The sequence below is a fragment of the Eptesicus fuscus genome, chromosome 22, assembly GCF_027574615.1.
Source record: "Eptesicus fuscus isolate TK198812 chromosome 22, DD_ASM_mEF_20220401, whole genome shotgun sequence".
Lineage (NCBI taxonomy): Eukaryota > Metazoa > Chordata > Mammalia > Chiroptera > Vespertilionidae > Eptesicus > Eptesicus fuscus.
Genome location: NC_072494.1, coordinates 17,944,761 through 17,970,002, shown reverse-complemented (window position 1 = coordinate 17,970,002; position 25,242 = coordinate 17,944,761). Strand labels below are relative to the sequence as shown.

Here is a 25,242-nt window from a genome sequence, read left to right as displayed (position 1 = left end):
TATGAAAAGCATTTAGCACAGTCCTGGGACATGGTAGGCCCCCAAGAGATGTTGCCAGGTTATTTTCACATCTTCAGGAGGCTTTCCTTGATTTGATATTTTTGTGGATATCTGCCTTGGCAATTTTGGGTCTATTTAGAGAGACAAAGTGACAGAATATTTGGAATCAAAGCCATTGGGGAAAACTAAAAATTTATAGCTAAAAGTTGTCTTTTAGCAAGTGAAGGAAATGAATAGGGAAATATAAGAATGATGATGACAGAAAGGGAAAGAGAGAAAAAGAAAAAAGGGAGAGCACAAAATAGGTTTCAAAGTCACCATTAAGAGTTCTTTCTTTTTTCTTAAAAAAAATTTTTTTTTTTTGCTTCAAATCTGGTTGGTGGGTCACCAAGGTCTCATTTGACTTGTTCCCATATTTGCAGAAGTAAACATGAGAATTCATGAACATGTGCAGATGCCGCGATGGCACCCTAACTTAATTTCTGTTTTGTAGGGGGGGGCGGGTCTTAGAGTTGGCTGTGAATGACAGCCACAGCAGGTAACTAACTAGGTAAATTAATTTAAAGGCTACAAATCAATGAATTAAAAAAATACAAAAATGATGTTATGAACCAGTGGGAGCCATGAGAACGTGCTTCATGGATGTCTCATCACAGGATACTACTTGACCAAGGCTTGAGCTGCTGCACTCAAGTACATTGCTGTGCTGGTGCTATGGCCCCTTTTCGTATGAGCTCCTTCCAGCAGTAATTGATGTGGCAGAGGGACTGAAGCAGACCATTCATAGGAGAGTCAGGACTTCTCTGGTGGCGTGAGGACTCTGTTGCAACTTCCTCAGACTACACAGCCTCAACTAGGGTATTTCTACTTAATGCTTCTTTCCTCTCTCCTTCACTCAGGTCATGCATTGCTGTCTGATGACTCTTCCAGCGTCTGCCTGCACTCTCTCTATTTTCCCTCATTATTAAGGCATTTTCCTTAATAAAACCCTTGCATGTTTAATATCATTGTGGCATATGACTTGGACTAAGTGGAATCTTATCTCAGGAGCCTTTTAAAAATGTTTTCATTGATTTTTAGAGTGAGAGAAAGGGAGAGAGAGAGAGAGAAGCATCAACCAGCTGCCTTCTGCATGCCCCCAACTGGGGATCAAGCCCACAACCCAGGCATGTGGCCTGATGGGGAATTGAACCAGCAACCTTTTGGTGCAAGAGACGATGCTCAACCAACTGAGCCACACTGGCCAGGGCCAGGAGCCTTTTTAAATTTTATTTTATGCCTCATGGATTTGTGATCTCCTAAGGCAGTTACATTCTATGTAAACATCTGCCTCCTGGGAAACAGCCAGCAGCTCTGCACTGGGGGGTGGGGGTCAGCAACAGCAGCTTTCAGGATGAAAGACCAGTGAGCAGGAAGAATCTACCTTTGCCATCCTCATTATAACGTGAATGCTGGATTCTGTCTGGGCTAAGTGTTAGAAATGTTCTTTATCTGAAAATTTGTCACAAATCATGGTTCAAGAGTTTTATTTGAAAAATATCTTTATTTTTCTGTAAAGAACAAATGTGATATGTTTGGGTTTAGATAGGAAAATCAAGGAGATATCATATGGAGAAAAATTAAAGTGAAAGGCTAGTAAGGGGACCATCACAGGGAGAGATTTGGGAAGAGGGTGATAACCAGCTAACATCGTGAACTATAGCAAGAGGCACCAGGGCTGAACCTCAGGAGGAATTTGGCCCTGATGTACGGAAAAGGTCATGGGCTAATCTCTAAAAGCAGCTTTATTTTTTTAGAGAGAACTCAAATGAATGGTTCCTAAATTTAATGTGCCCAAACATCTTCTAGGGAGCTTATCAAGACTGGAGATTCCATCTGAAATTCCAATTCAGCTGGTTTGAATTACCTTTACATTTAAATCCAGGAACCTGCCCTTCTGTAAGCTCCCTGAGCTGTTCTAATGCAGGTAGTTTATGGGTCATAGTTTGGAACAAGCTATCCCAGACCGTTTGTTTGGGATAGTTTCACGTTTCAGGATGTATGGAGACAAAATAAGAGATTGGATGAGTCTTACTTATTATTTATTTTGAAAAGGTACCAGAATATTTGGAAAGATTTCACGAGATCATCCTCTTTCTAAAATTTTCAAGGATACAAATTTAATAACAATTTTGTCCCTAATAGAGCTATTTTCCTCCATTGGTTCAGCATTAATCTGGCCATTGTTTCTCAATCTCTTCCACTAGAAGAAGGATGGTATCCATAGTTACTGTGTACTGGTAATGATGATGATGCTATGACAATTAGGACAATGTTTGGCACATCACAAAACAGGGATTGGCGAACTTTTTCTGCAAAGGGTCAGATAGTAAATATTTTAGGCTTTGTGTGCCATACTTTTTCTGTTGCAACTACTCGACTCTGCCATTATAGCTTGAAAGCAGCCACAGATAATAAATGAATAGCTGTGGCTGTGCTCCAATAACACTTTATATACAGAAATAGGGGGTAGCCTGGATTTACTACTCTTGCTAGAAAGGGTTGATACATTATTATTATTAATAAAATAATGGCTTGTAAATAACCTTTAAGAATTAGTAATCAGTTTTTCATCAAGAACTAAGTATATACACTATGTGCAATTATTTTTCAAAAGAATTTGCTGACAGGAGCAATGAAAAAACAAACTTGTATTTAAATGCTGATATTTCAGTGGACTTTAAGGAAGAAGTTTCAGCAGAGAGAGATTGCCAGTGCATTGTTCTAGGCCAGTGGTGGGCAAACTGCGGCTCACGAGCCACATGCGGCTCTTTGGCCCCTTGAGTGTGGCTCGGCGTTAGAACCACTTCTTCAAAATAGACTTGCCCAGGCTGAAAACCAACTTCTGCGCATGGGCCATGCAGTTTCAATTGCACTGTACGTGCGTGCCCGCACGTGGTAGTTTGTGGAAGAGCCACACTCAAGAGGCCAAAGAGCCGCATGTGGCTCGCGAGCCGTGGTTTGCCGACCACTGTTCTAGGCTTTTGACAGAGAAATGCAGGCAAAGAGAAGAACAATGTCAGCAGAGGCTTTGAAGGAGTAAGAGCAGAAGTTTGCCTAAATCCTTTAACCTCTGACCTTTTACCTCTTTTTGAAGGCCTTGGTCTGGGCCTATGGCAGAGTTTATCTCCCAAAGCTCAGTGGGTGTGTAGTGCATGTTTCATAACCAGATGTTTATTATATTGCTCAATGTCTATTGACATTGAATTAATTTGGTCTTTTTTGGACTTCAGTTTTAAGAAAATGTTTGTTTCTCCTGACAAACTGGTATGCTTCCTTTGATCAGATGACAAATATTACATATGATTTAGCTTTTTGCCTAGGTTATCTGTAAGGTTAGAACTAAATACAAAGCTCAATCTTCATAATGATTTTCATCTACTTGGGAAATATACTTTTCCTCCTTGATGATTGTTTTTCCAAAATGTCGATGATCTTTAATGTTATTGTATAGGTATCTTTCACTGTAAAATTACTTCAAATTTCTTAGGGTTAGCTGATTTATAAACCAAATATAATCAGATCATATTTACAAGGAGTGCTGTCCTCCAAAAGTATATATATGATTGTAAATAATATACACTATTCAGTACTTTATCAATACTAGGGATTTTATAGGGCAAGGTTATCATCTTTAGTTCTGGAGTCAAGCAAATCTGGGTTCTAATGCCAGCTCCATCGTAAGACCATTTGTATGGTCTTGTGCATGTCATTCAATTGCTATGAATCTCAATTTCATATCTGCTAAATCGGTATAATAGCTGCAACCATCTCCTGGAATTGTTGTGAGAATTAAATGATATAATACACATAATGTGCACAGAGCACAATGTCTGGTCTATAATAAGTACTAAGTATATAGTACATATCTATCATGGGATGTTTACTTTTACAGCAGTGTTTCTGTCAACATATAAGAAAAATGTAAGAAATATAAGAAAATATAAGAATTATAAGAAATGCTTGGCTTTTGATATGAGACTCTTAGAGTCTGAGTATTGCCATGGCTTTAAAGTCTATTTTCATTTTTTATTTTTTAATGATTCCCCACCAAGCAAATGGAATGTGACCTAATGTCTGAGAACTTTGTCACCAAATAGAATCCGGATAGGAAGACTGTTTAAACAGGTGTTTAAATATGTACCTGTAACTTAAATATTCCAGTGATTTAAACAGTGGGGTCCACTCTTCATTCTGTGTAATTCTGCTGTTTTCTGCACAGCTCGCCTATATCAGGGCTGGCGACACTATTTAGCCCACGTTATTTGATTGTCCTTTTTGGAGAGTCTAGATAACTTGAGGGAAGAGTGAAATGGCAAAGACATTTCATGACACTATTTTGGTTTCATACATAGACCTAATCCTGCTAATTCTCCACAGTTACCTCTCTTACTCTTTCCCTCTCAACTCTAAACTTTAGGATATATATTTTTTCTTTCTGTCTTTTTTTTTTCCTTTAAGTGGTACTGACTGATATAAAGCCAAAAGCTGGTGGATTAGTAGCCTGTAGTTAGAAAAAAAAGGCCAAAGCAATAGCAAGAAGCCCCAGGATTTTCAACAGGAGGGAAACTGGGAAGTTAAAAGCCGGCTCTAGAGCGCGCGTCTTTAGAGGCTTCAGCAGCCTCTGTTTCTGGGAGAGGATGGCACTCTTGGCTCCTTCCCATCGTCCAGGCCCCACCAAGCGATACTGATAGGAGTTGCAGGGTCCAAAATAGAGTTTCACAGCCAGTTTAGGATCTTTGAACAGGAGAGAGAGGAGGTCTGGCTTCGCACCTATCTCTGCGGCGAGCTCATCCAAATAATCGATGTACTTGGTCTGCAGAATCTGGCTCTGGCTCTCTCCAAACCTTAATGAAGAAAGTGAGAAGGGCAGATTCACAAGATTTTCAAAGTTATATAAGAACAGTAGGCATTTGATAGCTATTGACAGGGTGAAGGAATGAGTGAACAAATAAATGGAAAGTGTTGGTTTATCCCATCAGGAGGCCTGTATTTCAGATTGACCATAGACTGTAAAATCCATGGGACTTCGAGGAATGTGACAACATTTACAATCATGATGACTATTTGGTATTTACTAAGCAGAGTACCAACTAGTCAGGATTGTTGTCAAGATTGATGAGGTAACAGATGAAAACCTAGCCCAGTGTCTTGCACAGAGGAGACTCTTAATATTTGCTTATTAAATTAGTAGAGTCCCTGGCACTCTGGCTGGCATATGATGCTCAATAAATGTTAGATGAATGAACATTTGGACATGAGCTAACCCCTTCATGTCATATAAGGCTCCAAGTCAACTTTCCAAGGGGACTCAACCCACTTGAACCTCGTTCCACTTCAATCACAAAGTAGAAATCCTCGAACCTTCATGTCACACATGTATGTGTCTATCATTTTACTTTTTATCCAATCACAGAGATCCCCCTTTTGCTTTCTCCCACCTCCTTAATATATCACCAATAGATTTCATATAACTCAAATAATTTTTTATTGTTTCCTCTTTTGATTATAATGTATAAAATAAGGTACAAAACTGTCATTCTCCCAAGCATTATCTCAATCCATTGAGATTCTGCTTCCTGGCAATTGTCAATAGTTTGGCTCAAACTCCAGAAATTCTTCAAAGGTTTGAATGTTTCTTACATTAACACCATTCCCTCTCTAAACACAGTGTGTGAGTGGCCTGAGAAGACATGGAATTTAATATGGGCGTCATACAAAACAAATGAAATTCAGTCAAGGGAAAAATGTTCTGATTTGGTAAAATTCCTATCTTTAAGTAGTTGGTTGTTAAACTACTATCCTATATAATAAAGAGATAATATGCAAATTGACCATCACTCTAACACACAAGATGGCCGCCCCCATGTGGACACAAGATGGCCGTCACAAGATGGCCGGCAGGGTAGGGCAGTTGGGAGGGACCAGCCCTGCAAGGAAAGGCAGTTGGGGGGGACCAGGTCTACAGGGGATGGCAGTTGGGGGCAACCAGGCCTACAGGGGAGGACAGTTAGGGGTGACCAGGCCAGCAGGGGAGGACAGGGGCGACCAGGCCGGCAGGGGAGGGCAGAGGAGGGAGTTGGGGGTGACTGGGCCAGCAGGGGAGGGAGTTGGGGGTGACCAGGCCTGCAGGGGAGGACAGTTAGGGGCAATCGGGCTGGCAGGGGAGCAGATAGGTGTTGATCAGGCTTGCAGGGGAGTAGTTAGGGGTTTATCAGGTTGGCAGGAAGAAGCGGTTAGGGGCAATCAGGCAGGCAGGTAGGCAAGCAGTTAGGAGCCAGCAATCCTGGATTGTGAGAGGGATGTCCAACTGCCCGTTTAGGCCCGATCCCACTGGTCCCAGGTTGGAGAGGGTGTAGGCTGGGCTGGGGGACAACCCCTCCCCCCCCGTGCACGAATTTCATGCACCGGGCCTCTAGTATATAAGGATCACCTAGAAAGAACACAAAAAATACAAACGTCCAGTCTCATCCAGAGATTCTGATTCAGTTGGTCTAGGCTGTTGCCGTAGAATTTGCATTTTTTAATGAACAGCTAGGTAGTTCTTACAGGTGGGTAGAGTACTCACTGTGCTTTGAGAAACACTGCTCTAGGTAAAGATTAAAAAAAAATTCTTACAGGTCAGTTCTGTTTTTGTGCCTCTTGATAATGTCTTCCATCATAGCCCTCTCTGAGGGCAAGGTACACAAGCCTAGAATATAAAAGGCTGGTTTAAGTAGTGGGTTTGTTTGGAGGTTCTAGCAGGAGAGCTCAGCTACTCCTATACCCTTGACCCAAGATCGGTCCTCTTCTTTGGGGGGGAAGGTCATCCTCTTGACCCAGCACGCAGCTTCGTAGGGATGCACATAGATCAGTGAGGGAGGAGAGGGACACCCTCCTAACCAGCCAGATCAGCGGAATTAATCCTGGTGATCAGTGGGGTGACAGATGTTGCAGCCAGATCGCCCTCACACCCAAAATTCACAGATCTTTCTAATATATTAAAGGAATGATTACAGATGTTTATTATTATATCTTTGTGTTTGTTATTTTGTGATGTCTCCACTAACTTTTTAGGATGTAAATCGTAAGAGAGCAGCCAAGATTAGCAATCTTCTTATCTAAACTCATTATTGAGCAAACTCTACCAGGTGTGAGACCTCAGCCACTCACTTACCTTTGAAAACTCTCGTCACCCAACGAGCTTGAAGTTCGACAGTTGGGAAAATGGAACCTAGGGGCTGGATGAGACCAATGCAGGCAAGGGTTGCCTTCTCCAGGTGAGGAGGAAACATGTATTTATATAGCGAGACCATATTATCATCTACTTTCACAAGTGAGTCTTCTAGGAAGGGAAAAGAGAATGTATATCCTGTTGCAAAGACAATGACATCAATGTCCTCTTCCACGGTCCCATCCTCAAAGGTGGCAGAAGTTTCTGTGAGCTCTGTCACTCTTGATTTCACCTTGATGGCTCCATAGAGTATACGACTTGGAAGGTCATCATTTAATACAGATTCTTTCATAAGGTATCTAAAACACACAGAAGAAAACACTCAGAAGGAGCATTTAATGAGGAGTCTTGAACTGTCTTGATATTTTGTGGGTTTGGCTCTGAAAATAAAGAGTTTTTTCAAATATCCATAAAACTTTCTAACTTGATTAGTTGGCTTGACCCCAAATTTACTACCTGACTTTATTTTCATGTTACAAATCTCTCCCTTAACAAAGGGGGAAAATGTGGGTGATGGGGATGAAAGGTATTTCAAAAAAATGAAAGCATCCCCAGGGGCTTATACAAAATGCAGGTGCTTATGGTTAATCGCTGAGTATTCCAGTTATTAGCCCATTGATGTTTCTAGCATTCTTTTATATTATCTACCTTTAATTATCTTGCTCCATTTAATCTCTATCTGATCATAAGTAAGAAAGGGAAAACATATTAAATTCCCATGAGTTTTAAAAATTAGTAAGGAATCAGTGTGAAAATTAATGCATAGAATTATATTGGAGATAGTTGCTAATCTCAAATATCCATGAAATCTCCATATGTGATAGCATGGGCAGTGAAGCAAAGTCTGCTTATATTTCTTAAGTTCTCTTTCTTGTAGGGTTAAGGCAATACACGCTACAGATATCATATCTCAGCATGCAGCAGTCACATGGCATTTGTTGAAAGATTCTAAAGCTCTTCTGTTTTGTCTTTTTTTTTTTTTTAAGGGGAAGAGCCTATTATCAACTAAAGAAAAACAAACATCTATAATGTTTGCTTGAGTTTATAAGGTTAGTGATGTATAACTTTGAGATGAACAGAGATTGTTTTTTTTTTTTTTTGCAAAGAGACAGTGATTATGTTCTCAAAGCTGCCCATGGGAAGAACCCCCATGATACACAGAGTTATCAGAACATAAATCATCGGATGGAGACTCTGATACATGTTTCCTACCACAACCCTCTGAAAGGAAGGTCACAATCTCATTAAGCAGCCTTTCTGATGTTGAACAGCTCTGGGTGATAGAAAGTACTTTTCATGACCTACTTTTGCTTTTTTGGAGCAGCTCATACCATTTCTACTGATCTTCTTAAGTACTCACTTTTTAAAATGCATACAGAACAAATTTGGAATTCAAACTCCATGACCTATACCATGTTAGCAATTTGGCCCTTTGTGAAGAGAAGTACCTCTAGCAACCTTGCTTACCAGTGAGTATACCATAAAGAAAGCAAAATAACTCTACTTGTTTTGAGGCTCAAGGCCATAATTTTCATGGTTGAACCACTGATTCATCTGTCGTTCCAACATCCATTTTTGAACTGCTCGTGGCAGGACATTTTGGAGCATGGCGCGAAACCGGGTGTGGACCACCATGTCCCAGGGATAGCCATTGTCAGAGATACGGCTGAGGACCCAGGAACCTTGCCTGGTGCTGAGAAACACCTTATAAGCAAAAAGAAAGACAGTTTATGTTAGGGCATCGTCCGTTTTGGGAGGAATCTACTATGTATGGCCCCTGAATTTCCTGCAATGCTTTATCTTAAAGATGATTGACTTCCAAGTGAAATACCATTTTGTTTTCACTGCTCTGTGGCAACTTTATCATAGAAGTACCCAGGGGTGTTCACATTGATAGAGTTCTACAACAGTCTTGAGAACTTTCCTGAAAACATGAGAAAATCTTTGGGCTAATACCAATTATAAAACCCACAAGTCTTTACCACGTTTACAGTTGTGGTTTGGTGCTCCTCCCCTCTTCTCACCTTCCCACCTGCCCACATTTCTTTTATAGTAAAGGTAATTATAATTATAATCCTAGGAAAGGATTAATTATATTAATTAATTATAATCCTAGGAAAGACAGCCCAATGACTATGTAGGCGCACATGCATAGATCTGTATTTCCTTAGAGTGGGAATACCAAGGGGTGTCAGCTTCCTCCCACACTTAAAAGAACAGTTATGTATTTTAAGTGTTAAAACTGAACGTATACCGTGATTCCCATTTTCTTGAAATACACATCTGAGTCTTCTTTCTGGTATGTTCTTTACCTTGCTTACTCAGATTTCTCTCATTTTGAAATTATATATTTACATATTTCCAGATAGGTGGTTTACCTTGCTTACTGTTACTCCCCCATTGCCCAAATGCATATTTGAATTGCTCTCAAAATTTTACCTGCCATTCTATGAGTTCTGATGTATAAAGTGGTCCCAGATAAACAGTTAACTATGATTCATGTGTAAGAAAACCAGTTCCCTTAAGTGTTTGTGATCATGGACTCCAGATCCAGGACTCTGCATCTAGACTCCCTAGGTTTGAACCCCAGCCCTATCACGTACAGGCTGTGTTGCCTTGGGTAAGTTATTTCAGCCTCTCTGTGCCTCAGTTTCTCTTTCTGCAAAATGGGGATATTAATAGTACCTGCCTCATGGGATTATTATGCAGATTAAATCAGGTGGCATAAATAAAGTACTTAAACTATTGTCTGCTAGCTATTATTACTTTGCGAATTTAGGCTGGAGGAGAGGAGTTTCCTGTAGTGCCACATGTCTGGAGTAAACAAGAATTTGGAGACCAATTTTGCTGGGAAGGACCTCAACTCCTTAGCTTGTGAAGTATTTACATGTTCTTTTCCCAATACTTACTGTCTCCCCTTCTTCCTTGGCAATGACCGGATAGGTGACTTTGACAGGTTCCAGTGTAAACCCTTCATTAATCTGGGGTTACACCATGTTTGTTTATCATGTTTGCTACCTGGCATCTCAAGCGCTGAAAGTACGAGACTCATAACAGGACAGTTTTGCTGGTTGTGGACATAGGTATGTAATTCCTGTGTAGCCAGAAGAAGCCAGGCTGAGGAGGCTAGTGTACAAGTGATAGGGCTCCTGGGCCCAGGCCCTGTGGGGAGGGAATGCTTTGGGGAGAGGAACCATAGCTATTTTCCCATCTTTGCCTAGGTCTGTTCTACTGGAAGGGATTTATTTTCTGTTATTCCCAATCATCGATGTCAGCATTATCTACATTCTGGAATGTTTGACACCTTCGCAGCTCAGTTGTGTCATTCCTGAGCAGGTACAAAGATGACAGTAGTTGAAAGGGCTCAGTCTGCACCTAAATATGTATGATCTTGGTTGGGAGTCTTACTGACTAATCTTTCTTGTCATAATCTTTGGATAACTGAGGATTATTTACATTTCAAATATAATTCAAATGTGCACTAAATTTCTAAATGCTTCCACTCTCCCTGCCCCATATATGAACAGGTCAGCTTTTCACTAAGGCCCCTGGGTGGAAACAAGACCTCTTAGGCTGAAAGTCATCTGGTCAAAACTTCCCATTTACAAAGTGAGAGAACTGTAGCCCAGAGAAGTGAAATGACTCAGCCTAGGTTTCACAGCTGATAGTGGAAGAGCTGGGAGGTAAACTGTGGCTTCTTGACAGACAGATTTTCTGATACCACATGAAGCAACCGAGCAACCAACCAACCAACCAACCAACCAACCAACCAGTTAAGGAGTAATGGAGCCTTGATTACATGGCTCAGATTTTCCAATGTGCCCCCTCCCCTTTCCTTTCCTCCAAGGTACAAGGTAAGCAGAGAGCTTTGCACCTGAGAAGCCTTCTTGCTCAGCTCCACGGCAATATCTGAGGCTGAGTTTCCTATTCCAATCACCAGGATGCGCTTCCCCTCAAATCCCTCTGGGTTCTTGTATTGGCGGCTGTGAAAATACTGGCCTTTGAACCTCTCTATACCTTCAGGAGGAAAAAGAGAGAAGCCTGTCAACTATGTCAAATTAATTTCAAGAAAACTGCATTGCCAATTTTTCCTTCCTGGGGTTAATCATTTCTTTTGCCTCTTCCTCTCTTAGGGGAGTTATAATAGCAAGGCCAATTGATAAACTCAAAGTATAAAGCATATAAGAAATGTTACGTTAAGTATATGGTCCAGGACCAAAAGAGTTTCCAGGAACTTTCCCCACTAACTCTGTCCATGGGCATGGTTCTGCAGAAAAGGCTCCAAGAACAGAACAAAGTCATAGCTGTTTGGCAGGATAGAAAAAGGCCAAAGCAGGCACATGGCTAAACAGGCCTCTCCAACACGGAGGCAATGTGGATATGAATTTTCTGAAATCTTGACTTTGGAGGAGGTTAGCTGGATTCCTGTGTAACCAAGACCAGAGAGGTCAGCAGAAACAAAGATGATCATTCCAAACTGCATACAAAGTACCTAGACACCTGCTCTGAAAAGCTGGGAATCCCCTAGGCCTCACCTGGAAATGACTCAAGTGGGATGTGAGAAAGGATGTGATGGCCACTGCAAACCATAATCGCATCGAAGATGGCACTTTGCTCCTTGCCTTGGCTCTCGGTGACAACCTCCCATTGGCCAGAGGATGAGAAATCCGGGCATTTTTTCACACTGAGGACGGTTGTCTTAAACGAACATAGAGAAGGCATCATTGAGAATTAATCTGGCATACAGGGGCCTTGTCCAGTGCCCTAAGGAGTGGGGATGGGTAGAATGCAATGTTTGATACAATTTAGGTTCCATTTGAATCCATTTCAAGCCAGTTAAGCCAAAGACTGCTATGCTCAGCCTTCTCATTCTTCTTTGGTAGGGAGATACCAACTGAGGACATGCTGTTTTCTTCGAGATGCCTCACTCAGCTGACTGAGAACTGGAGCGAGATGCAGGCGTGGCTGGTAAGCTTTGGGCAAGATGCAAAATTCATATTTATCATTCAAGTGATCACATAGTATTTATCAAGAACCTTTCATGTGTCCACTTCTGTGCAGACACTGTGCTAGAGAAGATGTTTCATGAGAAGTGATTTGCATGGTGACTGGCATATTGTCAGCACTCCGTGAATGGTATATTTTATATTTTTAGAATAGGAAAAATCATGATAGCAATACTGTTCATGATCTCATTTGGATGAAATAATTTAGTGGTTCGTTGATTTTTTAAAATGTAGCTTACTGTCTGGAGGTCTGTGAGTTTTTAAAAGTACACATGAAGGTCGTATGTCTGTTGTATTTAAGAACAATGTCAAATGGAAGCAAAGCTTTTCTCACTTTTAGAGGAGATGCATACTCCTCTTGTTTGCAAGAATTTGAGCCTCTTATGCATGCTTTTCACATTTTCAGATATTTTTCAAAATGTAGCATTGCTAATTTTTGAGACTGTTCAAATTTTAAAAATGTATATCAAATATTAATATAAAGCTTATGAAAGTATTATAAAACATCTGGGCATTTTTGGCAGAGAGTAAAGATTTCAGATTTGTAGTCCAGAGTAGTATACTAGCTAAAGTCCTGTGGATTCTTGCTATTCAAAATGTGGTTTGAGCACCAACACCTTCAGTATCACTCAGAAGGTGATTAGACATGCAACAGAGTCATTTACATTTTGAGTTGAGCCCTAACATCTTAGGGTTTATACCAACTCCGAGACCAAAACACGGAAATGCATTTTCCTAACCCCTCTCCAGCCTCCAGAAAACAATTGCAGCAGTGACACAGTGAACAAGAAAACTAGTTTCCTTGCAACTCTAACATGATTTTTCAAAGAATAGAGACGATTGTTCTGGCTGGTGGGCTCAGTGGTTAGAGTGTTGGCCCACCCATCAAAGGGTCACAGATTTGATTCTCGGTCAAGGGCATGCACCTGGATTGGAGGTTTGATCCTAAGCCCCAGTTGGGGTGAGTGCAGGAGGCAACTGATGAATGTGTCTCTCTTACATTGATGTTTCTCTCTCTCTCTCTCTCCCTCTCTCTCTCTCTCCCTCTCTCCCTCTCTCCCTCTCTCCCCTCTCTCTCTCTCTCTCTCTCTCTCTCTCTCCCTCCCTCTCTCTCTCTCTCTCTCTCTCTCTCTCTCTCTCTCTCTCTCTCTCTCTCTCCTCCCTCCCTCTCTCCCTCTCTCCCTCTCTCCCTCTCTCCCTCTCTCTCTCTCTCTCTCTCCCTCTCCCTCTCTCCCTCTCTTCCTCTCTTCCTCTCTCCCTCTCCCTCTCTCCCTCTCTCCCTCTCCCTCCCTCCCTCTCTCCCTCTCCCTCCCTCCCTCTCCTCCTCCTCTACTCTCTAAAAAGTCAATGAAAAAATAGCCTCAGGTAAGGAGTAACAACAACAACAAAAAGAGAATATAAATTACATGTTATGTAAGGGCAATATATCTATTAAATAGATTGGTAGCTAAGTAGACAAAGATCTATAAAAGCTTCTGATATAAAGGGTCTGTCATTTATAGGATGGATCTACCAGGAATTTGGGAAAAACTACATTAGATGGGACTGGATATTTAAAAAAAAATATTTTTATTGATTTCAGACAGGAAGGGAGAGGAAGAGAGAGGAGCATCCATGATGAGAGAGAAGCATTGATTGGTTGCCTCCTGCATGCCCCACACTGGGGATTGAGCCTGCAATCCAGGCAAGTGCCTTGACTGGGAATTGAACCGTGACCTCCTAGTTCATAGGTCAGCATTCAACCAACCACTGAGCCACACCAGCCTGGCATGGACATTTTAATAGTGCTTACAAATACAGATTTTCACTGAAGTCAACTATTATAAATTAATATAATACAAGCCTGGAGCAAAACTGAAATTACTGAGAAACTGAGATGTGTTTAAAAAAACCCTAAGCTCCATTAGGAGTTATGTGTTCTGAGATATAATTTAAACGTTATTTCCTAAGCACAGTTAGTAGTTCTCAGAGTGTAGGTTATTGATAAAAATTCAGCATGTTAAGTGAGATATTGGTGATATTGGTGTTTTGTTGTTGATTATTTTTTTTCCATATGTTTTTTTTTAAAGGGAAATGAGGATAAGATTCTTTCGTGGTTACAAATATTAGTTTAAATGCAGTTTTCCTATCATTATCATCATCATACAAACCTTTACTTTTAACGGATGATTTTTCTCTTCTGTTAATGTATACAATTTATAGTATCAGGGTAATGACATTCTTTTTGGGTTTTCTATTCTCTCATCTTTCAGCAAATAATTGGATTGCAATACTTTGTTTTATCTAAAATCTCTTTCATTATCAGAGTAACTTCTCGATTTAAATGTGATGTGAACTAATGTAGAGAAAACAATTCCCCTCAAAATACAATACCTGGAACTGAATATATTTTAGAAGATCAAACTTTTTGGCAAAGATTCTGAAATACTCCAGAAGCTTAGAATTGTGCAGGAAGTTTGGGAAATCTTCAGGCATTGGAAAGTCACTGAAACAGGACATTTCTTTGCTGGTGTTGGTGATGACAGATTGGTAGATACTCGCTCGGCCATCTTCTACATTTTCCTAAAGGATCAAATAAAAGTGATAATCATGCATTTAAAAGTTCCCTTGGTTTCCTAGTCTTCTTTCATATCTGACCCCTGGGTGATGTGATCCTTTTGGGTGCAGTATACATGTCCATCATCCTGTGTGGTAGGCCCCAGGAGGAGCCTTTCAGTGTGGCTCACTGGAGGGGCTATTGCCATTGGTGGGCTTGGGAGTGGGAACCATCCTTCTTTGGTCATATTTAGCAATCCCTTCTGAAATTTCCCCTGGGGAGGCTATACCTTCTACCTCTTTAAGAACCAATAAATTCTGAAACATTGGTCAGAGAACATAATAGTACTCATTCAATTAAAATGAGTAACCTCAGCTGCTAAAATTGGGGGTATTAGCTGTTCAATGATTGTGTCTGTTGTTATTGAGGAAGCGATAAGCGTCAACAAAACCATCAGTTTCAGCTCACTTCTCACTGCACTATAAGAAAGGCACCTAGCATAGCTGCTCTAACATATTGACACAGGCACACTCACTATCACACCTGAGTTTTCTGGCATTTTCTGTACAAGAAGTTGTACTTGATTTTGTCAAACAAACTCAAAAGAAGTCTGGAAGCTTTGCTAGAAATACATGATAAAGATTTTTTAAGGGTCTTAGAGTTTGCAAATCGGAAACACAACTAGGTAATGCCCAGAGTGTTCAAAGAAGAAAGAAAAGCTATGAGTTCTTAGAGTAAAAAGTACATTCTTGAGAAGAATCAGTCTTGCATTCTTAGCCTCTGGATTGATCCAAGATGGTAATTCTCTAGAAGACCAGTTCTCTGTTTAACTCTTTGCACTCACTTGCTTTTTTCTCGATTCCTTTATTCTAATGCTAACCGTGTCGAGTCACACTCGACATCCGAGTGCAAAAGGTTAATGGATGTCAGGTGGTCTGGATACATGAACATTTTTTCCTTAGTCCTTTAGGGGGTAACCAGAGGGCTGTCTGGAGGTTTAATGCATAACTAGGCATTAATGCAGGCCTGGAAAGTTAAAAAGTTTAATTTTAATTTAAGTTTAACAGGCTAGTTAAAACAAGAATAGAATTGTTTCCTCATTCCTCAACCTACTTGATTTTGGCAATTTAGCAACTTGACTATAATGACTCCACGTTATTTCTTCATACTATTCTTCACTTTCAAAGAGTTAAGAACAAGTAAACTGGGATATCGACTCTTTTATACATAGCAGAAGGAGCCTGCTCTTTATATGTATTGTGCTTCACAGGGGTTATTAGTTTCAAAATGAGTCACCAAAGCTAAAACGATATTTGCTCTCAGATCATGTCTGGTGATATGATCTGAGAGCAAATATGTAGAATCCTTGCTAAATGTGGGTCTAAGTGTGGATCTTGAGGGAGTCACATTTTAAGACAGAAAGTGATTGTTAGGGTCACCAAAGGAGGAACACATGAGGCCAAAAGGGGTAAAGAATTATGAATTTATTAGGTCATCTGGATACCAGCTGGGCTGAGCCCCCAAATGGCACCAGCACCCAAAGACAGGGAGTCAGAGGTTTTTAAAGGACTCTAGGCAGGTTTTTTCTGGGTGGAGAATTCTCTGTGCAGGTCTGGCTTCTGGGAAAGTCTGGAGGGGAGAGAAAATGGTCTTAGCAAGTGGAATGTCTGTTGTAAAGTGGCCTAAAGGTCAGTTCCCAGGGGAGGGGGCATCGATTCAATTATTTGATCAGACCTAACAGTGATGTTTCAGGTTGCATCCATTTATACGTCAGTGTTTTCAATAAATACATACAATCCTTATGATTTTCTTAATAACATTTGCTTTTCTCTAGTTTAGTTTATTATAAGAATACAGTACATAATGAATACATATATAAAATATGTATTAATTGACTGTTTATGTTACTGGCAAAGCTTTTGGTCAACAGTAGGCTATTAGAAAGTAAGTTTTGGGGGAGTAAAAAGTTATATGTGGATTTTTGACTGCATGGGGATTAGCACTCCTAATCCTTATGCTGTATATGTAGCTGGGAAAAGATAGATTATATCCAAATGTTAAAAAAACACACACGCACAAAAGAAATGTATATTGCTTCCTTGTGAGCACAGGTATCGGGAACAATAAAGGAGGCAGAGCGGGATAATGGCTGAAGAACGATTATGGTTTCGTCTTTCAATACCTCAGTAAAATTACTAAGTGTGAGGGCGGTCAGGAATCTTACAGACCTTCATTTTTGTTGTTTTCCACCACCAATGTTCTTCTGGGCAAGTTGCATATCCTAAACCTCAGTTTCCTCTTCATATGTGAAAATCATCATAATACCTACTTCCTAGAAATATTGTGAAGAAAAATGAGATGCTGTATGGGATGAGTGCTTCCCCTTGGAAAAAGTGCTAGAAATATTTTACCCATCTTCTCCATGTTCCAAAGCTGCCACTAGGGGGTACTGAAGAACCTCTTACAAGAATTCAGCACCCTCTGAGCAGGGCATGGGACAAGGATTCTTTTTTAAAAAAATGTTTTTATTGATTTCAGAGAGAGGAAAGGAGAGGGAGAGAGAGTTAGAAACGGCAGTGTCAAGAGAGAATCAGTGATTGGCTGCCTCCTGCATGCCCCCTACTGAGGATGGAGTCTGCAACTGGGGCATGTGCTATGACTGGGAATCAAAGTGTGACTTCTTGGTTCATGGGTCAACACTTAACCCCTGAGCCACACCGACCTGGTGGGACAAGAATTCTTAAATTTTGTTTTAACTTGTCACTACTAAATGTGGTATGTAATTGTAGAAGGATTGTATAATTATGGAAACTAAAGAATAATCTATTTTCAAAATTGATTTTGGATGGATGAGTGTCTTGGAGTGGTGTGGAGGCCTCAGCCTCCTTTTCAGTACCTCCTCCCTTTGGCAGTACAGTCTCCTGGTAATCAAGAGCCTCACTGGCCTCACTGGCTTCTGAAATTTTGCCCATTGTATGTTTCACTCTGCAGAGAGATTCCTTGTCTTCTTTCATTAGAGAAAATTGTTTACATTTCTATATTGAATATAGTTGTAAGCCAGGTTTAAAATGTGATGTTATTACAGCTCCCGTGGATTTATGTACTTAACTATTTTATACCTAACTAGAGGCCCGGTGCACAAAATTCCCTAGGCCTGGCAGACGATCAGGGCTGATCTGTAGGGTGGCTGGCGGAGTGATTAGGGGGCTCCCACTGGCACCCATCTTGGCTGGCCTGGGGCCTGCAGCCTGGGGGCAGCTCCTGCATTGAGCATCTTCCCCCTGGTGTTCAGTGAGTGTGATAGCAACTGGTCATTCCACTGGTCGTTCTGCTGTTCAGTCGATTTGCATATTAGGCTTTTATTATATAGGATAAGACTTAATTAATTTAAATTTTAGTCTAACTTTTTTAATCGATAGGACGTTATCTCTACTACCAGAATAGGAGAGCAGGAGAAATATTTTGGGGCATCTTCTTAGAGTTCACCAAGTCATAATTTTTGACAGATCACTAAAAAAAACTCTCATTCTTCTGCTGCCAAACTAATGATAATTAAGTAAGGGACATTGACTCTTTGATATTAAATCCCAAGTCAGGTAATAAAGCAAAACAATGACAAATTTATTATTAAATAGAAATTTGTTATAATTTCGCATTCTTTCTTAGGGTAAAAAAGTCTACCTGGGGGGTAGAACCCCAAATGGGATCTCCATGTGAACTGAGAGTGGACAAAAATAGCACATCTTTGGTTAAAACAGGAATGTTCACCTGCTCAAGAAAAGCTACATTGATTTTAATGAGCAGATGCTCATAAAAAATGAATGTGATTCAGCTGATTTTCCAGTTTCCTCTCTGCAAATTTACCTGTTCTGTAATAAGTATCAATATTTCCATCCTTAGTTCTGGCTGTGCTTGGATCACTGAATTGAACAGATTTAAAAAATTTAGCATTTGTGCAATATTTGCCAAACTTGTCTCATCATGGTATTCATTAGGGACTCTTGTTAAGAATAGGGTCCTCCCCACTCAGAAGATTTTGATTAAGGAAGTCTGGGCTGGTGTTCAAAATTTAGTATTTTATGAAACCCCCAGGTATGTCTTTTATTCGGGTCCCTTTGATAAACCCAATGTGAAAAAAAATCCCCTTTGGCATAAAATTCAGTTTGATCTGAACATCCAGTTTGCTGGATGTCCTCCCCATCCCCTTAATAGGTCCATTTGTAGAAAGAGCACTTCAGATGGTCTCTGCCGATATGAAAGTCTGCTTTTCATGCTCTCAACCCGTTTGCTCCTGTTTGGGATGTTCCTACCTATTTTAATCCCTCATTTTGATGTGCCTGATACATAATCCTCAGCTTGTCATTCCAGTTCTGAGCTGAGGTTTTGTTTAACCTTACTGAGCAAGAGTGCAAATTAAGACATGTTTATAAGTAGGGATTTAGCTGCTTAGGAATCATGGATACCCAGGTTTGAATGCCAGTTCCTCCAGCTGTGTGACCATGACCACATCATTTACCCTCTTTGTTTCTATTTGCTTGTCTATAAAATACAAACATAGCTATGGTAGCTACATTTATTGTACTCTATTATAAGTTTTTGATATGAGTGATCTCCCTTAATCTTTAAAATAGCACTGAGATAATTACATTTTTTCTGTTAATATCTTTATTCTACAGTTGAGAAAACTAAGACACAGGGATGTAAATAACTTGCCAAAGATCTCACACCTAGAAGGTGATAAGCTAGTACTCATTTAAAAAATTGTGGGAAGAATAATTATAATTCTTTACAGCTCTCTATGTATTTTTCTATTTTTTTATACAAATTCTGAAGGGCGGCTGGCATTACCAATATTTATATCTGGCTAATAGCATGAATTGAATGAATAGAGTATATTTAATAATATAGTTAAAGAGTTTCCCAGGAGTAATACTAGAGTGTCATCAGTAAAGCTAAGCAAACAAGGTCTATTTGTCAGAGAAAAGTAAAAATCATTAGTAATAAGAGCACACTCTCTAAAAAAGCATTTGCTCAATGATTGGAATAGAAGTGGTGTCTTGAAAAGAACTCCTGTCACTTCTATTTTGTAAGTTCTCTAATACTAGCATATTGCTTTGAGAATGACAAAAACAATGGGCTGCAAGACAGAGGCATAAGAAGAGATTGTTCACACGCCTGGCTTTGCCATGTGTGTGTTAGACTAGTAATGACCTGGGAGAGATGCTAGCCTATTTCTTCAGCTCCTGTATAGCTGCATGAAGTAAACCTGATCCAAGTTGCTTAGGGAATCCCTCAATAAGGCTCATCAGTAGCTATGTTTCACCCTGTAATAGCAGAACAACCTGTGCAAGAAACAAGAAGATCTCACATACTTTGAACCTCCACAGTCCTCCAATATCTTCGGTCCTCTCAAAGCAGGTGGGCTCGAGTCCCTCATCCACACAGCACTTCAGAGAGATCAGTCCACTGACACCAGCTCCAATCACTGCCACCTTCTTTGCCATGGTCTCCTGTCACAGAGTTGATCAGTCAGTGGCTTTCAGTGGGGCAAAAGATAAGAGAGCCTTATGGTGTGGTCAGGTGCTGGGCTTTAAATGCTATAGTAGTGGTAATTTAATAACCAGCTGGAATGGAATAAAATGCCTCAGTAGTCAAATTCCAAAGTCTCATGGGCTTTATACAAGGCTTGTTTACAAAGTCTTGGTTCAACATTTAAAAGCAACCTATTTAACAAAGCCAAGTGGTTAAAAGACAAAGTTCTAGGGAGATGAGCCAGATCTGCAGTTATGTTCACTACAGTTGAGAGCCTTAGAGTTTAGAGCAGAGCATTTCCTTGTCAGCTTCTTCCCCCAGCTGTTACCCTTACCTTTGTTGTTACCTTTTTGGCGCTGTCTCTCTCACACAATGGTTGGCTTTGTCGGTTGTGTGCTCCAAGGCAGTCAGAAGGGTTTTAAGAGTTGAAGGAGGCAGTGAGAAATGGGAGGAGCGTCTCATCCCAGCATTCTGCCAGTGGAAACTCCAAGGACTTTGTTAGTGATGAAATCAAGCAAGGAGCCCATATTTTGAGGTCCAGGGTAGTGGTGAAATGTCTTTATAGTACCAATACTATATATACACTTACATATCATACAGATAGATTAAAAACCATTTTTGTAGTGGATGTAGACAATGTTCATTTGCAAATTAGCAAATATGCAAATATGAATAAATGAAAAGAAGTTGAAATTACCCTTAACTCTATCCTACAGAGATAAATTTAGCCACTGTTGACAATTTGCTGTATCTTTCCAAATATTTATATACATACACCTATGCACACACAAACAAAAATGAAATCACACTCTAAGTATGATTTCCAATTTGATTTTTCACTTTCCAGTATCTCAGTACCTTTATATCAATAGCGGCCTTTTTAATGGCTATATGAATTCCATTTAATTGATAGATTAGTTATCCATCTCACAAATATTCACTTCTGTGTTTAGGCATTATTTCCGGCATATCACTGTGTCTAGATGAATAAAACAGATTGTGTCCCTGGATTTCTCAGAAATGACATACTTTTTTTTTGGCTTGGCTTTCTTAGACTTGACAACTTCCAGGTCCTAGCATACTGTGCTTATCTCTTCCTCGATTGCTTACACTGACTAGATCCATATCTCATCTTGATCTGTCTGCTTGTGGGTACACTGACTTGGATGAATCTAGTGGGCCTTCTAAGATTTTCCTGTCCATTGCCCTCTTTCTGGATTGATATAGAACTGGATAATTAATCTTTTTACAATCTGTTATTAGCACTACCATTAATTAAGAAGACTTAAGTAACTTGCAACAAAGGAAACAAGAATATACAATGGGGAAAAGACAGACTCTTCAATAAATGGTGGTGGGAAAACTGCATAACTACATGCAAAAAATGAAACTGGACCACTTTCTTACACCATATTAAAAAATACCCCACCTCAAAATGGATTAAAGACTTAAATGTAAGATCAGAAACCCTAAAATTCCTAGAAGAAAACATAGGCAAAAACTCTTTGACACTGGTCTTATAAATATATTTTTGGACATGTCTCCCCTGGCAAGAGCGACAAAAGCAAAAATAAATAGGATTATATCAAACTAAAAAGTTTGATAGTGAATGAACCCATCCACAAAACAAAAAGGCAACCCACTGAATTAGAAATATTTGCAAATGATATATCTGATAAGGGGTTAATATCCAAAATATATAAAGAACTCATAATTAAATATCAAAACCCAAACAATTGGATTAAAAAATTGGCAGAGGAGCTGAATAGACATTTTTTCTAAAGAAGACATACGAAGGGCCAACAGACACATGAAAAGACATCACAGTCATCAGGGAAATTCAACTCAAAACCATAGTGAGATATCACCTCACACCTGTAGCATTGGTTATTATAAAAACAGCAAAAAGTAACAAGTGTTGGCAAAGATGTTGAGAAAAGGGAACCCTTTTGCATTGTAGGTGAGATTGCAAATTAGTACAGCCACTGTGGAAAACAATAGAGAGGTTTCTCACACAAAATAAGAACTACCATATTATCCAGCAGTTCCACTTCTAGCTGTCTATCTGAAGAAAATGAAAACACTAATTTAAAAAATATATGCATTCCTATGTTTATTGCAGTATTATTTACAATAGCCAAGGTATGGTAGCAACCTAAGTGTCCATTAATAGACAAATGGATAAATAAGATGTCACACACACACACACACACACACACACACACACACACACACTGGATTATTACTCAACGATAAAGAAATTTCATTATTCAGCAATTACATCTTGCTATTTGCAATGTGGATGGACCTAGAGTGTATTATGCTAGGTAAAATAATTCAGAGAAAGACAAATACTATGATTTCACTTGTATGGGAATCTGAAAAAACACACACAAAAAACCCCAGAACAAACGAAAAAACAAAACAAAACAGACACAGGCTTATGAATTTAGAGAACAAATGGATGGTTGCCAGAGGGAAGGCAGAAGGGGGATGGGTGAAAAAGATGAAGGGGAATATGAGGTACAAACTTTCAGTTATAAAATAAGTCACAGGATGTAGTATACATAACAGGGAATATACTATTAGTCAATAATATTGTAATAACTTTGCATGGTGACAGGTGGTTATTATATCATAAGGTATATAAATGTTGAATTACTATGTTGTATACCTTAAACTGATATAATATTGTATACCAACTGTACTTTAAAATTAAAAAAATATAGTTTCTTTTGTGTCTGATAACTTGAAACAGAACAATTTCTTAACTGTTAGCCTTTCTACCAATCTGATTTGAAAATCAGTTATTATCATTGATAATGAACTGGTAAAAAAAGGTTTTATTTATTCAATTTGTTAGTGAGCTTGCCTGCTATAGTCCTTACACTAGATTCAATCACAAACATACCCACACACCTACATACTATACACAGTCACATGTACAAAACAAGGATTTCACAGATGATCCAGCTAAGTACCCAATGACAAGAATGAAGTGCCTTTTGGTTTAGTGTGCTCTTTAGCCCCTTGTTAGTCCTCAGTGTTCTTTTATTAAAAAACTAGAGGCCCAGTGCACAAATTCGTGCATGGGGGTGTGGAGGGGGAACTGGGGTGGGGAGGGACCACTGTGGGAGGTTGGCTGGACAGGGGGGAGGGACCGCTGCAGGAGGTTGGCCGGACAGGGGGGAGGGACCACAGAAGGTTGGCCAAGACCCCTAGGAGGGAGCCGGGAAAGGGGCCATGTCCGCTGCCACTCACCCCTGGTTCCCTGTCTCAGCCTGGGCCCGAAGGCCTCGGTGGGGTCAGGAGAGGAGGCGATGGTCACTGGGCCGGGTGCGGAAGGAACGAACCAACGCTGTCTTTGGTGCCCCACCATCGCACGGTTCCCTGTCTCCCACCCTCTTTCCCTCACTAGCGGTGGGCGGGCGGCCCCTGGGGAAGAGAGAGGGGGAGATGGGGAACCTCATTCCCTCCTGCCACACCATCGCTGCAGTGGGTGGACGGACCCCCAGGAAGGGAGAAGACAGGAGCAAGACAAATCCTTGTGTCGAGGGCTGACTTTCAATAGATCGCAGTGAGGGAGCTGCTCTGCTACGTATGAAACCGCGACCCAGAAGCAGGTCTCTACGAATAGTTTAGCACCAGGGGCTTATGGGGACCTGCTGGCCAGGGGGAGGGGCCACAGGAGGTTGGCTGTGGGAGTGCACTGACCACCAGGGGGCAGCTCCTGCGTCGAGCGTCTGCTCCCCTGGTGGTCAGTGTGCATCATAGCAACTGATCAACTGGTCGTTGGGTCAGTGGGTCTTTTGGTTGCTTAGGCTTTTATTAATTAATTAATTAATTAATTAATTAATTTTTATTTTTTAAAAACTGTATTTTTATTGATTTCAGAGACGAAGGGAGAGGAAGAGAGAGATAGAAACATCAATGATGAGAAGGAATCATTGATTGGCTGCCTCCTGCATGCTCCCTACTGGGGACCAAGCCCACAACCCAGGCATGTACCCTTGACTGGAATCGAACCCGGGACCCTTGAGTCCACAGGCCGAAGCTCTATACACTGAGCCAAACTAGCTAGGGCTAGGCTTTTATATGTATAGATGGATAGATAATATATCATGACCAAGTAAGGTGTATTTCAGGAATGCAAGGCTGGCTTAATAGTCAATGGAATTCACCATATTTATAAACTAAAAATTGTAATGATACTATCATCTCAATGATGCAGAAAAAAAGCATCAGACAAAAATTCAATATCTATTCTTTTTTTTTTTTAGGATGGTTTCAACTCTTTTTTTTAAATAAATCTTTATTGTTCAGATTATTACAATTGTTTCTCCTTTTTCCCCCCCATATCTCCCCACCACCCGGTTCCCACCCCCCCTCTGCCCTTACCTCCCCCCCGTTGTCCTTATCCATAGGTGTATGATTTTTGTCCAGTCTCTTCCCGTACCCCCCACACAGACACCCCTTTCCCCCTGAGAATTATCAATCCACTCCCATTCTATGCCTCTGATTCTATTATGTTCACCAGTTTATTCTGTTCCTCAGATTTTTAATTCACTTGATTTTTAGGATCACTTGTTGATAGATATGTAGATAAAGAGTTTCACAGATAAGAAAAAGCTAAAGGAGTTCATCACAACCAAACCAGTATTATATGAAATGCTGAAAGGTATTCTTTAAAAAGAGGAAAAAGAAGAAAAAAGTAAAGATAAAAATTATGAACAACAAATACATATCAACATCTATTCTTGATATAAATTGTCAGCAAACTAGGAATTAAAGGAAACTTCCTCAACGTAAAGGTCATTTATGAAATAATTTACAGCTAACATTGTACTTAATGATAGAAGACTGAATGAATGCTTTATTTTTGAGATCAAGAACAAGGCAAGGATGTCTGATCTCAT

At 40.2% G+C, this 25,242-nt stretch overlaps 2 protein-coding genes and 1 long non-coding RNA gene across 3 annotated transcripts in view; 1 reads left to right on the top strand and 2 right to left on the bottom strand.

Annotated features, from left to right (window-relative positions):
- The window catches only part of LOC103289957 (flavin-containing monooxygenase 1), a 29,027-nt gene extending 24,169 nt beyond the window's left edge, over positions 1-4,858 (bottom strand). Inside the window, exon 1 of the mRNA XM_008145841.3 lies at positions 4,813-4,858. The gene's annotated coding sequence lies outside the window, so the exon portion shown is untranslated. The remainder of the gene's footprint in view (positions 1-4,812) is intronic.
- LOC129147898 (uncharacterized) overlaps positions 1-14,643 on the top strand; it is a 50,858-nt gene extending 36,215 nt beyond the window's left edge. Inside the window, exons 2-4 of the long non-coding RNA XR_008555114.1 lie at positions 8,239-8,301; positions 12,136-12,220; positions 14,564-14,643. This is a non-coding gene — a long non-coding RNA (uncharacterized LOC129147898). The remainder of the gene's footprint in view (positions 1-8,238; positions 8,302-12,135; positions 12,221-14,563) is intronic.
- On the bottom strand, positions 4,019-20,774 carry LOC103289955 (flavin containing dimethylaniline monoxygenase 2). The gene is made up of 9 exons (XM_008145840.3): positions 20,661-20,774; positions 20,167-20,304; positions 14,632-14,820; positions 11,788-11,950; positions 11,127-11,269; positions 8,757-8,956; positions 7,196-7,551; positions 6,658-6,730; positions 4,019-4,886 (listed from the first exon to the last, which is right to left on the bottom strand). The coding sequence occupies exons 2-9, from the start codon at positions 20,296-20,298 to the stop codon at positions 4,550-4,552; spliced, it is 1,593 nt and encodes a 530-aa protein (XP_008144062.1). The 5' UTR covers positions 20,299-20,304; positions 20,661-20,774; the 3' UTR covers positions 4,019-4,549.
- Between the last annotated feature and the right edge of the window lie 4,468 nt (positions 20,775-25,242).